The 12,799-nt window shown below is 49.9% G+C and overlaps 1 protein-coding gene across 5 annotated transcripts in view; it reads right to left on the bottom strand.

The window, feature by feature from the left end:
* LOC126523961 (hydroxylysine kinase) overlaps positions 1 to 509 on the bottom strand; it is a 360,868-nt gene extending 360,359 nt beyond the window's left edge. The window contains exon 1 of one of the 5 annotated variants that reach the window (XM_055066993.2): positions 20 to 509. In XM_055066993.2, coding sequence (XP_054922968.1) covers positions 20 to 285 — 266 coding nt within the window. In that variant the 5' untranslated portion in view covers positions 286 to 509. The remainder of the gene's footprint in view (positions 1 to 19) is intronic. The other 4 variants (XM_055066992.2, XM_050172365.3, XM_055066994.2 and 1 more) reach the window with 4 other exon arrangements.
* Between the last annotated feature and the right edge of the window lie 12,290 nt (positions 510 to 12,799).

Raw genomic sequence — 12,799 nt, 5'->3', positions numbered from 1 at the left:
GAACGAAGCCAATGCTCACCTCGGCTGCGACGACGGCGCTGCGCTCCGACACACGATGGGCTGGCTCGGTGAAACACGCCGCCGCGTCTCTTCGCTGTTCGCAACTGATGCGCGGCCGAGTGGCCTCCCTTCACGAGTGCCCCTCCTCACTCGGCCCGATAAAGGAGACCGGCTGCCGGCCCTGCAGCCGAAAGAGGCACTCAATCGATTGATCTGATGCGCAGAGCCTTTCCGGCAAGGCGGGGCAGCTGATGCCGCACAGCCTATTTCGTGCGCTGCAACCATTTCCGGAATTTTCAACTGTTATTTCACTAACAACAAATTCCGTTTCCTACATTGGTAAAATCGACGTATGGTCAAGGTTTTCGTCACTTGACTAAGTCAACGGGAAAAAAAAAAAACATACGGTTCGGTATCAGTACGTGTTCTTGAGAGAGTCATTAGTCCCCTTTATGCCAAAATATGACGTAGTGAGCGAGAGTAGCTTCCCATCTGTCCTCTTGATAGTGTGGTTTACATAAGTAGAGATTCCACCAAAAGCCGAGTCACCGGATTCTTTTTCTTAGCTGTGATAGCAGCGTTGTTCCAATGGTCGCGGTGACCGCGAATATCGACGTGCGCGGCTATATCGACGTGCGCAGCCGTTTGACGCTGTCTTGTTCTTGGACGCGCCCCTTTGGTGCTTCGCGATCATATCTGAATTTGCCGGTTACGCCGACGCCGCCACAACGTGGTCGACGCGCCTTTATTCGGTCTTTAGAAGTAAAGTCTGACCAGCGCAAAGAAAACGAGACGAAATACAAGGAAAACGAAGAAACACAAGGGAGCGTTGTCTGTTTCTTCGTGTTTCTTTGTTTTCGGCAGCAGAAAACAGACTTCTGCTGCAAGGTGCTTTTATCTGTGACAAATACGCAATACACGTGTCGAACGTGATGAAATACCGAAAGACACAACGGGATGGTTGTAACAAAGGTTTATTTCATTTCATTTATTCAACCTTAAGGGCCCGAAGGCATTCCATAAGGGGGGGGGGGGGCGTGCATCAAAGTCGAACAGCTTCATAAGAAAGTTACATAATAAAGTGCCCATTGGTTGTAATAGGCACAAAAAAAGAATATTTCAAAAAAGAAGAAAACGGTAAATATACACAGTACCAACAAGGCGATAAATAAATAGATGTGGTATTCATGCGGTTATGTTGGCATTATCAAAATCGTTTAGTTTTTCGCGAAATGTTTTGCGGTCGCTGCACGAAACAATGTCATCCGGGAGTGCGTTCCAAAGTGTTATGGCATGGGGGAAGAATGAGCTGCTCATCGCCGTCGTCCGCACATTATAGCCGCCGAGGGGCGAGTATGAGATAAACGGGATGATGTTCTGAACGGGCGTTTTAAAAATGCGTGTCCTGAATAGGTGAAGTAAAAGAAAGTGTGAAGAAGGCAAAGACGAGAAGTTACGCGCCGTGAAGCAAGCAATGGGAGAGACAAAGTTTGTTTTAAGGTGGTTACGCTGATATGTCTTGAATATTGTGACGTAATGAAGCGAGCAGCGTGGTTTTGTATGGCTTCTAAGTCATCGGCGAGATAAGCTTGTGAGGGATGCCAGATGGATGATGCGTACTCAAGTTTGGGTCGCACATACGTTAAATATGCTAGTTTTTATTTATTTCAGACGATGCGGATATGAAGTTACGTCGTAAATACCCTAGTGTGCGTAAAGCTTCGCAGCGAATTGTTTGAATATGTTTCACTCATGAAAGTGATGGCGTCATATGAACTCCTATATACCTGTAAGTACACGTGTGGTCAATAGGAACAGAGTTAATGCGATAAGTATGGTGTACGGTGGTGTGTTTGCGCGTGAATGATATTACCTTGCATTTAGTGACGTTAAGAGGCATGCGCCATTTTTCGCACCAAGAAGCGATAGCGTCAAGGACGTGTTGAACGGCGATTGTGTCGTTAGATGTATGAAGGGGGTTATAAAGAACGCAATCGTCTGCAAAAAGCCGCAGCTTCGTTGAGCAACAAATGTAACAAACCAATACATGTAACAAAAACAGGGCTTACAAAACACGCTTAACAGGAAAGGTGTGCACACAGGTTTTAAGAAAAATACGACAACAATAATTCGTGTCACTCCCCCCATATTAAATACAATAAAATGACACATCAAGAACCACAAAATCGTATGGGGGAAGCGTGCGGATGTGTGTCGACTGTGCTAAGAGCTATTTGACGACGTGGCATAAAAGACGCAATGAACACAAGCTGACGAACAGTCAGGATGTAATTTTCTATTTCACGGACAAAAAAGTTTTTACTCCGACATGAGTGAAAGCGCCACCGGAGGGGAACGTAGACTTTTCGTATTCCTCTGCACATCACTATGGTCATTTCATTCTCAATGGTATGCTTACAAGGCGGTTTGTCGTGGTGATACTCTCGCACTTGTTCAGCAGATAGGAGCTGAATGATAGGGTTTCTAGACATCGGCTTCGACGTTGCTAATGTCCTTTGGCGCTTGACGTCGTACATGGACCATCCCTCGAGGATGTTTGATGTTTTTAAGGCACTACAATGCCGCGTGATTGGTGATCAGAGCGAAAGTTTTTCCATGTAGATAACAATGCCATTTATCGATGGCATCAATAATTTCTAAACGTTCAAGTTCTATGATGGCGTAATTTATGTCATGTTTTAGCAGCTTGGCGTGAATGGTATGCAACTGGATGCTCTCGACCTTCATCCGCCTGTTTCAAGACGGCGTGGATACCTTTCTTGGACGCATCGCTGTGGACCACACAATGTTTGGTGGTATCGTAGATGGCATGGATGAATTCTTCCGTTACACACTTCTTAATTAAGATGAGTAAAAGCCAGTTCACAGTCCATTTCCAGCCAGTTCGCAAGCCATTTCCAGGTGGGGTCATTGCTGAGTAGGCGTGTCAATGGATGAGCAATTTCACTAAAGCGGGCGATGTATCGACGGTAAACATTGACGGTGCTGAGAAAACGCTGTAACTCTTTAGGGCGTGATGGCGTGGGAAACCGCAGGATTGCCTCCACGTTGCTTTGCTTCGGAGTGACTGTGCCATTTGAAACCCTGTGCCCCAGGTACTCAATAGAAGTTTGTGCTGAACTGACCTTTCTTCTATTTCAGTTTAACGCATTCGCTACTAAAAGCATTAAAAACGGCGTCTAGGTGCTTCCGATGACAAAGATGACAAATAGATGACAAAGACATCGAAGTAGTTTGTGACTTGCGTAAAGTGGTGTTTGGTCATGATGGACTTGACAGCCCGTTCGAGAGAGGCTGGAGCGTTCCGGAGACTAAAAGGCATGACAAGCCATTTGTAGTGACCGGTACGTGTGACAAAGGCCGTTTTCGGAATGTCTTCCGGATGCATACTCCCGTGCCAGTAACCTGACGTTACATCTAACGTCGAGAAATACAGCGATTTCCCGAGACATTTAAGAACGCCGTCGATGCGAGGGACGGGTTGATAGTCGGGCACTGTCACTGCATTTAGCTTGCGGTAATCTACGCAAAAACGCGTGCATGCTTCTCATTCTTTCTTGGCCAGAAGCACCGGCGCAGCGTACGGTGACGGAGACAGTTGTATTACTCCTTGTGTGAGAATGTCGTTGATTTGTCTGTCCATTTCGACGCTATCGGTTTCTAAGCATCGATAGGGAGCCCTGCGGATGGGAACATCCCCAGGGCTTCCTATCACATCACAAGGATTGTGATGCGTTTCGCTAGTGATGCACACAATGCCAGTCCGTGATTTGGAAAAAAGGTCCTCGTACTTATGGACAAGCTGCTTCAATGCCATCCTCTGAGTGTCATTTAGATGCACCACAAACTTCTACTTCCTGCCAACAGTCATTCATATTAGCCGTGGAATGGTTTTGCAGGCGAGTGTAGAGGATGTCATTCCCTTGGTGTAGAGTCAGGGTATCAAGATCCAGAGACACTTTAAGGAGACAGGCAGTGTCTAAGCCAAGAAGTAGGCTCTTCATGCCCTGTAGTACATGTGCCTGAATTTCCTTCGTGATTTTTCCGATCTGTATATTTAGATTGACGCGACCCAAACTTTTGGTAGATGATGTAACTTGTTGAGCATTGATGCATGAATCTCTCATTTTTTGCAGGTGAAGAGCCGCTAGCACTGCTTCGCTAATACGGGTAATCGTGGCTCCTGTATCAAGAGTAGCGCTGACAGGGTACCCATTAATGAGTGCAGCAAACTGAATTAAGAGAGCTTTGCGGTCGCCCTCCTCGTTTCCCTGCTTGGTAGCGAGGGCAAAAATGCTTGCGCGGCGTGGACATTCATTGTGCTAGTGTATCTGTCGGGGCAAGCCATCCATTGCGCAGTGTCTGCACTCGAACGCGGGTGCTTGCGTCGGCGTATTAGGTGGACGCTGATGGGCGCTGCCGCTTTCTGCGTTGATCTGCGTGTTTCGGCCTGGTAGAACGCGCTGTGGTTTAACTCGCTGCATAGTTGACTCTACTCGCAGCGCAGCTGAAAGCCACGTCGCTGGTGTAGATGGGTTACGCCTAGCAAGAGTTTCCATATCATCTCATATCATCTGATATCAATCTCCATATCAGTGGGAAGGCCGTCGATTAAAAAAATTAAACTATGGGGTTTTACGTGCCAAAACCACTTCCTGATTATGAGGCACGCCGTAATGGAGGACTCCGGAAATTTCGACCACCTGGGGTTCTTTAACGTGCACCTAACACGGGTGTTTTCGCATTTCGCCTCCATCGAAATGCAGCCGCCGTGGCCGGGATTCGATCCCGCGACCTCGTGCCCAGCAGCCCAACACCATAGCCACTGAGCAACCACGGCGGGTCGGGAAGGCCGTCGACGAGCCCTGATATAAGCTGTGCTTCCTTTAGATCGGCAAGGCGCCGCAGACACATTTTTTCATTGCAGTAGTCTTTCAGGCCCGGTTTTAGCCGACAATGAATGAACTGAGGGAAAGGATCCGCAATGGTGCTTGTAAAGCCTTGTGTCATGCATTGAGTCATGGTCTCCCAAGATTCATCAGTGTCAAAGACCTCGGTAATGTAGCATCGGATCGCCTCACGTTCAAAGGTAATTGGGGAAATGGCACAGCTTGTCTCGCTCCATCCGTGCAGTCGCAGTCTTCACCCCGAAAAGCCGGAGCCACTTGTCAAAGAAAACGTCCGCGAGTGCTCTCGAGTACTTCGGGATGTCCATGGCTTTTTTTTGTTATGATGTAGGGCACGGCCGATCCTGTCGACTAGTGTAACGCAAGAGGCATGGCGGTCGTGCGAAGCTCTGTTTATTCCACAACCTCGTCTTCCTCCTTCACCACTATTGCACCACACCGATATATGTATATATATATATATATATATATATAAGCGAGAAGAAAGGGGGCTAGCAGAGGAGCCCGATTTTTATTAGTCATAGCATAAGAAGCCAACAAACACCGACACCAAGGAATAGGGGAAATTACCTGTGCTTAATAAATGAAATAAAGAAACGATAAACTAATGGAAAATAAAGTGGATGAAAAAACAACTTGCCGCAGGTGGGAACCGAACCCACAACCTTCGCATTTCGCGTGCGATGCTCTCCCAATTGAGCTACCGCGGCGCTGTTTCCTCAAGCACTTTCTTGGGTATTCTGGTTTATTACACGACGAGGGTGTCGAATCCGGCTGCATTGATGCCTACAGGTAGCATATGTGGGTTTATTAGCCAGTTGCCTTCACCCAAAAAGATCACGTTCTCGTGACGCCTGCGGCAAAAAGGACGTTCCACGTCCGATGCCAAGGTCTGTGAGTGGTGGCGCTGGCTAACACTCCCAGGGTTCTACTAGGACACATAAATACCCAAGAAAGTGGATGGGGAATCAGCGCCGCGGTAGGATAATTGGTAGAGCATCGTACTCGAAATGCGAAGGTTGTGGGTTCGGTTCCCACCTGCGGCAAGTTGTTTTTTCATCCACTTTTATTTCCATTAATTTATCGTTTCTTCATTTCATTTATTAAGCACAATTTCCCCTAGGTTGTCCTTGGTGTCAGTGTTTGTTGGCTTCTTATGATTTGACTAATAAAAATCGGGCCCCTCGGTTAACCCCCTTTCTTCTCGTTTGCATATATATATATATATATATATATATATATATATATATATATATATATATATATATATATATATATTTAGATATACCTTACAGGCCCCTAGAGGCATTGTGTAAGGGGGAGAGAGTACACTCAAAGGTTATACAATAATTAGAATACATATGCAAAAAATACAATGCAAGAAATGCGCTAACATGCAGTAATGCAGAGGTAAAGATTGTGCAAAAGACAAGCCGAATACTTTAGAACGCGAGAGGTCAGTGAACAAGAAATTTTCACAAAGTAAAATATTGCTACGGAACAATATGTGCGATCACGAAAAGGCGAGCAGTGGGAAGACGACGACGACGATTAGAAGCTAGCGCGGGCTGTTGCCTCTTGGCCAAGCGCAGCGTATTTTCTTGTAAATATACTTGTACATAGCTTTTCGTCTGCGTCTTCCTACGTAACATATCTGGTCGAGGTGGACGTTCCCTGTACTTCGTCACTGAGCTTCGCAGTGGACGGTACGTCGAGCCTTCTTTCATGGCTGCCCGCGACAACCCGACTCCGCCGGCTCCGACACCTGCTGCCACTTCGACGACCTGCATCACTCTCCCCGCTCCCCGTGATCCTGGCGTATTCTCGGGCAAAGATGGGGAAGGCGTCGATGACTGGATCAGCCTGTATGAAATTTTCACAAAGTAAAATATTGCTACGGAACAATATGTGCGATCACGAAAAGGCGAGCAGTGGGAAGACGACGACGACGACTAGAAGCTAGCGCGGGCTGTTGCCTCTTGGCCAAGCGCAGCGTATTTTCTTGTAAATATACTTGTACATAGCTTTTCGTCTGCGTCTTCCTACGTAACATATCTGGTCGAGGTGGACGTTCCCTGTACCTCGTCACTGAGCTTCGCAGTGGACGGTACGTCGAGCCTTCTTTCATGGCTGCCCGCGACAACCCGACTCCGCCGGCTCCGACACCTGCTGCCACTTCGAGGACCTACATCACTCTCCCCGCTCCCCGTGATCCTGGCACGGGGAGCCGCAATAACCGGTGGGACCCTACTATTATGCTCGCCACCGTACTCTTTTACCTCGGTGGCACACCTAGAGTTTGGTATCGCACGCACGAAGATGAACTCACCAGTTGGGAATCACTTAAGACACAGCTTCGGGGCTTGTTCGGCAACCCCTATGGTCACCAACTTGCCGCGCAGAAGGCGCTTTCCGGCCGTGTGCAAACGTCAATAGAGCCCTATCTCACGTACATTCAGGACGTCTTGGCTCTGTGCCGCAAAGTTGACGCCCGCATGACTGAGTCAGACAAGGTTGCCCCACATCCTCAAAGACATTGCCGATGACGCCTTCAACTTGCTCGTTTGCAACAACGTAGCGAATGTGGATGCTGTTGTAAGAGTGCCGCCGCCTGGAACTCGCTAAAAGCCGACGTATTGACCAGCAGTTTGCCCGTCTGCCCAACACCCCAGCGACATCTTCCTGTGCCGACACTCCTCGTCCCAACAACACTGCCGATGTTACCAGGATCGTCCAGCGTGAGATCGAGGCCGCCTATCCCGCTGCCTTAGACTCCAGTCCCACCAACACATCTGTAGTCACGGTCTCACTGATCCAGGCAGTTGTCCGCCAAGAGTTCGAAAACATGGGTCTTCACACCATCTGCTCGGCCCATCGTCCTGATACCCGCCCGGCTTCTTCGATTCCGCTCCGTCCCGCACCTTCTTACCCACCACGTTTCCGCAACCCATCCGAATGGCGCACTGCTGACGACAAGCCCATTTGTTTCCACTGCCATCGAATCGGTCACATTTCTCAGCACTGTCGCAGTCGCTGGAGTTCCCCGACCCGGTCTACTTATTCCGCCTACTCTCGCCCTCCCCCCCCCCCCCCCGGTGGCCCTTCTCGTCCCTATGCCGCACGCTCCGATAACGCCTCCGCTGATTCTCCTGCACCGAACCACTCCTATTCTCGTTCGCCTTCGCCCCAACCACGACAATCTCGCTCTCCCCAACCTCGTCGCTCCTATTCGCCGACTCCCTTCGGACGCCGCTCTCAGCCAGAAAACTAGACGATGCAGCACCTCGAGGTGACGTTGCATTGCTGCCTACGCCGCCAAATCCTCTACTGACGTTGCCCACTCATCCGAACCTTCTTGACGTGCAAGTCGACGGTGTTTCTGTGTCTGCAATCATAGACACTGGGGCGCATTTGTCCGTAATGAGCGCTGACCTTCGTAACCGGCTCAAGAAAATTATCACGCCCCCCACGACGCCTGTTGTCCGTGTCGCCGATGGCGGAACAGCCCCCGTAATTGGTATGTGTACCGCCCGCGTCTCCTTCGCCGATCGCTCAGCAATCGTGGTATTCACAGTCATCGCCCACTGTCCCCATGACATCATCCTCGGCTTAGACTTCCTCTCCGTACATTCTGCTCTCATCGATTGTTCCGCCAGTACTGTCCGCCTTGACCTGCCTGTTCTGGATACTGCTGAACCACACCCCAGTCGCCTGAGTTCCGCCGACTTCGTTCGTTTGCCACCTTCGGCACTGACCTACGTTGACCTAGTGTCTTCCCCACCAGTCCCCGACGGTCACTACATCGCTGCTCCTATGCAAGACGTCCTCCTTACACACGGGATCACAGTACCTGATACAGTTTTATCTATTACGGCGAATTGCGTCTGCCTGCCAGTGGTCAACTTTGGCTTGACGACACAAGTGCTGCCACGCGGGATGTTTCTGGCCCAGCTTTGCTCATTCGCGGATCACTCAGTAGCATCCATTGCAGTAGACGACACTTCATCCGATGCTCCTCTACCATCGGAGTCGGCAAATTCTACCATCGCTGACTTACAGAAAATGATTGCGCCCGACTTGCCGCCCGAGCACGCTCGTGAACTCTACCGCGTTCTGTTTTTCTACCACGATATTTTTGACTTTAACGATCGTCCTTTGGCCCAAACTACAGCTGTCAAACATCGCATTAATACCGGCCATGCCCCTCCTATTCATCGCCGCCCGTATCGAGTGTCACCAGCTGAGCGTCAAGTTCTTCACGCAGAAATTCGCAAAATGCTTGCCAAGAACATTATTGAACCATCACATAGTCCATGGGCGTCCCCTGTTGTATTGGTCAAAAAGAAGGATGGCTCATGGCGCTTTTGCGTTGACTATTGGCACCTTAACAGGGTTACCAAAAAGGACGTGTATCCCCTACCTCGGATTGATGACGCCCTTGACTGCCTCCACGGTGCTCGCTATTTCTCCTCCATTGACCTTCGCTCCGGCTACTGGCAGATTGCCGTGGACGATCTCGACCGCGAGAAGACTGCTTTTGTAACATCCGACGGTCTTTATCAATTCAAAGTGATGCCGTTCGGTCTATGTAACGCCCCTGCCACTTTTGAAAGCATGATGGACTCCCTTCTTCACGGTTTCAAATGGTCCACGTGCCTGTGCTACTTGGACGACGTTATCGTATTCTCCCCAACGTTCGCTACGCACCTCGAGCGCCTCTCAGTAGTCCTGGACGTTTTTCGTCGAGCCGGTCTGCAACTCAACGCATCGAAGTGTCAATTCGGCCGTCGCCGGATTACCGTCCTTGGACATCTCGTAGACTCGAACGGAGTGCAACCGGACCCAGGCAAGATCCGTGCAGTTGCGCACTTCTCTGTTCCGAAGTGTATCAAGGATGTGCGCAGCTTCATCGGCCTGTGTTCATACTTCCGCCGTTTCGTGAGAAATTTCGCCGCCATAGCACGACCACTAACCGAGCTTCTCAAAAAAAAAAAAAACACCCCTTTCCAGTGGGGCGATAACGAGGCCTCTGCATTCTCACATCTAATTGACATTCTCACAACGCCACCCGTTCTGGCCCATTTCGATCCTTCTGCGCCTACCGAAGTCCGTACTGATGCCAGCGGTCACGGAATTGGCGCAGTGCTGGCACAACGCCAGCGTGGCCACGACCGTGTTATCGCTTACGCCAGCAGACTCCTCTCACCCGCGGAGCGCAACTATTTCATCACTGAGCGTGAGTGTCTGGCCCTAGTTGGGGGGGTTGCGAAATTCCGCCCATACATATATGGCCGACCCTTTTCCGTTGTCACAGACCATAACGCGCTTTGCTGGTTATGCTCACTGAAAGATCCTACAGGAAGACTTGGTCGCTGGGCCTTACGCCTCCAAGAATATTCGTATACTGTCACCTATAAATCTGGCTGACTGCACAAGGACGCTGACTGCCTGTCTCGTTAGCCGGTAGAGGAGCCTGACGACGCTGACAGTAGTACCGCCAATGGCATTTTCTCTGTGTCTGCCTTCGCTAACATCGCCAATGAGCAGTACCGAGACTTATCGCTGCGAGCATTTATCGAGCGTGTGCGCTCTACACCTACCGACGCATCCGTTCGCCGATATTGTCACGTGGTGGTGACGTTAAGAACACAGTAGCAATACTGTGAAGAACAAAACTAACTTTTATTGGGCGAACCTGTGCCCACAAGAACAGGCTACACTTATAGCACAACGATAGCGGCGAACACTGTCGGCGATCGTCGAAAATCTGATCAGCGGGTCAAGTGCGTCGGCTTTTATACAGCAGTCATCGAACGTTCCAGACTAATCGTTGGGACCCGCATGCCTTCCACAAAGTTCTACAACATTCGAGTCACGCGTAGAAATCAGATAACACAAGGTTCGGCGAAAACAGACAGCGGATAGAAGCATCGATAACTTTCCAGAAACTTCGGATACATGCAGACGCATCCCACGCTGTGCGATAACATTTGTTAGGCGGCGAAACGTGGTCGCCGGTTAAATATAAGTACACGTGTCAATATGTCCTCCAGGGCGGCATTCTGTATCGAAGGAACCTTCTCCCTGACGGCTCTGATCTTCTTCTTGTCGTGCCAAAACAGCTACGACAGACTGTGCTCTTTGAGATGCATGACGCACCCACTGCAGGACATCTTGGGGTAACCCACACGTGCGACCGCGTCCGCCGCCGCTTCTATTGGCCTGGTCTCGCTCGCTCCGTTCGACGCTATCTTGCGGCCTGTGATCCCTGCCAGCGCCGGAAAACACCTCAGGTGCTACCTGCCGGTCATCTCCAGCCGATCACCGTCCCTGTGGAACCGTTCTTTCGTGTTGGATTAGACCTGCTCGGTCCCTTTACCACGTCGTCCTCTGGGAACAAATGGGTAGCCGTCGCGACTGATTACGCCACCCGATACGCTGTCACTCGGGCTCTCCCTACCAGTTGCGCCACTGACGTCGCGGACTTTCTCTTGCGTGACATTATCTTGCTTCATGGCGCCCCGCGACAGCTGCTTACCGACCGTGGTCGAAACTTCCTCTCGAAAGTTATCGCTGACATTGTGCGTTCCTGCTCCATTCAACACAAACTGACTACCTCATACCATCCTCAAACCAATGGCCTGACAGAGCGGTTAAACCGTACTATTACCGATATGCTGTCGAAGTACGTTTCCAAAGACCACCACGACTGGGACATTGCCCTTCCTTACATAACATTTGCGTACAATTCTTCCCGGCACGACACCGCCGGATTTTCTCCATTTTATCTACTCTACGGTCGGGAACCTACCTTGCCCCTAGACACGGCACTTCCTCCTGCTGCAATCTCAACAAGCGAGTATGCGCACGACGCCATCGCCTTCGCCGACCATGCACGCCAGCTTGCCCGTGCTCGACTGACGGCCTCACAAACCACTCAGCAGTGTCAGTACAACGCCCGCCATCGTGACGTACAGATTTCGCCTGATGCGCTCGTGCTCCTGTGGTCGCCCTCTCGTCACGTCGGACTTTCCGAGAAGCTCCTTTCGCGATACACAGGGCCCTACCGCGTGCTGCGCCAGGTGACTCCTGTGACTGACGAAATTGCTCCTGTGGGTTCAACCTCGTCCTCTCCTCTGGCATCTAGTGATGTCGTGCATGTCATTAGTCTCAAGGCCTATTACACTGCTTCCGAGTCCGATCTTTAGTCGCTCCGGGACGGCGCTTTTGCAGCCGGGGGTAGTGCTACGGAACAATATGCGCGATCACGAAAAGGCGAGCAGTGTGAAGAAGACGACGACAATTAGAAGCTAGCGCGGGCTGTTGCCTCTTGGCCAAGCGCAGCGTATTTTCTTGTAAATATACTTGCACGTAGCTTTTCGTCTGCGTCTTCCTACGTAACAATATAGCCAATAGAATTACAGAGCGAGGGAGAAAATGTTTGGCTATAATAAACAGTATTTAAGGGGTAGTAGCACAATAATAACAGGAAACTGAAGCAAGAATAACACGTTAGGTTATGTAGAGTTTGAAAAATGCGTTGGTAGAAGTTGCCGGAATTTTTCGTGGTCGCTCTCATAAGCGATGGCGTTAGGAAGATTGTTCCCAAGGCGAATGGCTATGGAAGAGCGGAGTAGGTGAATGAATTTGTCTTTCCGTAGATACGCATGAAATTGAACGGAATATACAGCCGGTGTGTCCTGTAATGAGGAGGCTCAAGAGGCAGGACTGATGGTGCTGTATTATGAACATATTTATGGAATAATGATAGCAGGGCTATATCACGACGGCCATGGAAGGGCTGTAGTAAGAGGTGGAATTTAATTTGTGTTAAGCTTTTGTTATAGTCATAACAACGTGAAATAAAACGC

Source organism: Dermacentor andersoni, chromosome 6, assembly GCF_023375885.2.
Source record: "Dermacentor andersoni chromosome 6, qqDerAnde1_hic_scaffold, whole genome shotgun sequence".
NCBI classification, from domain to species: domain Eukaryota; kingdom Metazoa; phylum Arthropoda; class Arachnida; order Ixodida; family Ixodidae; genus Dermacentor; species Dermacentor andersoni.
Note: the sequence above shows the minus strand (reverse complement) of the source record. Positions and strands in the feature narration are given on the sequence as shown.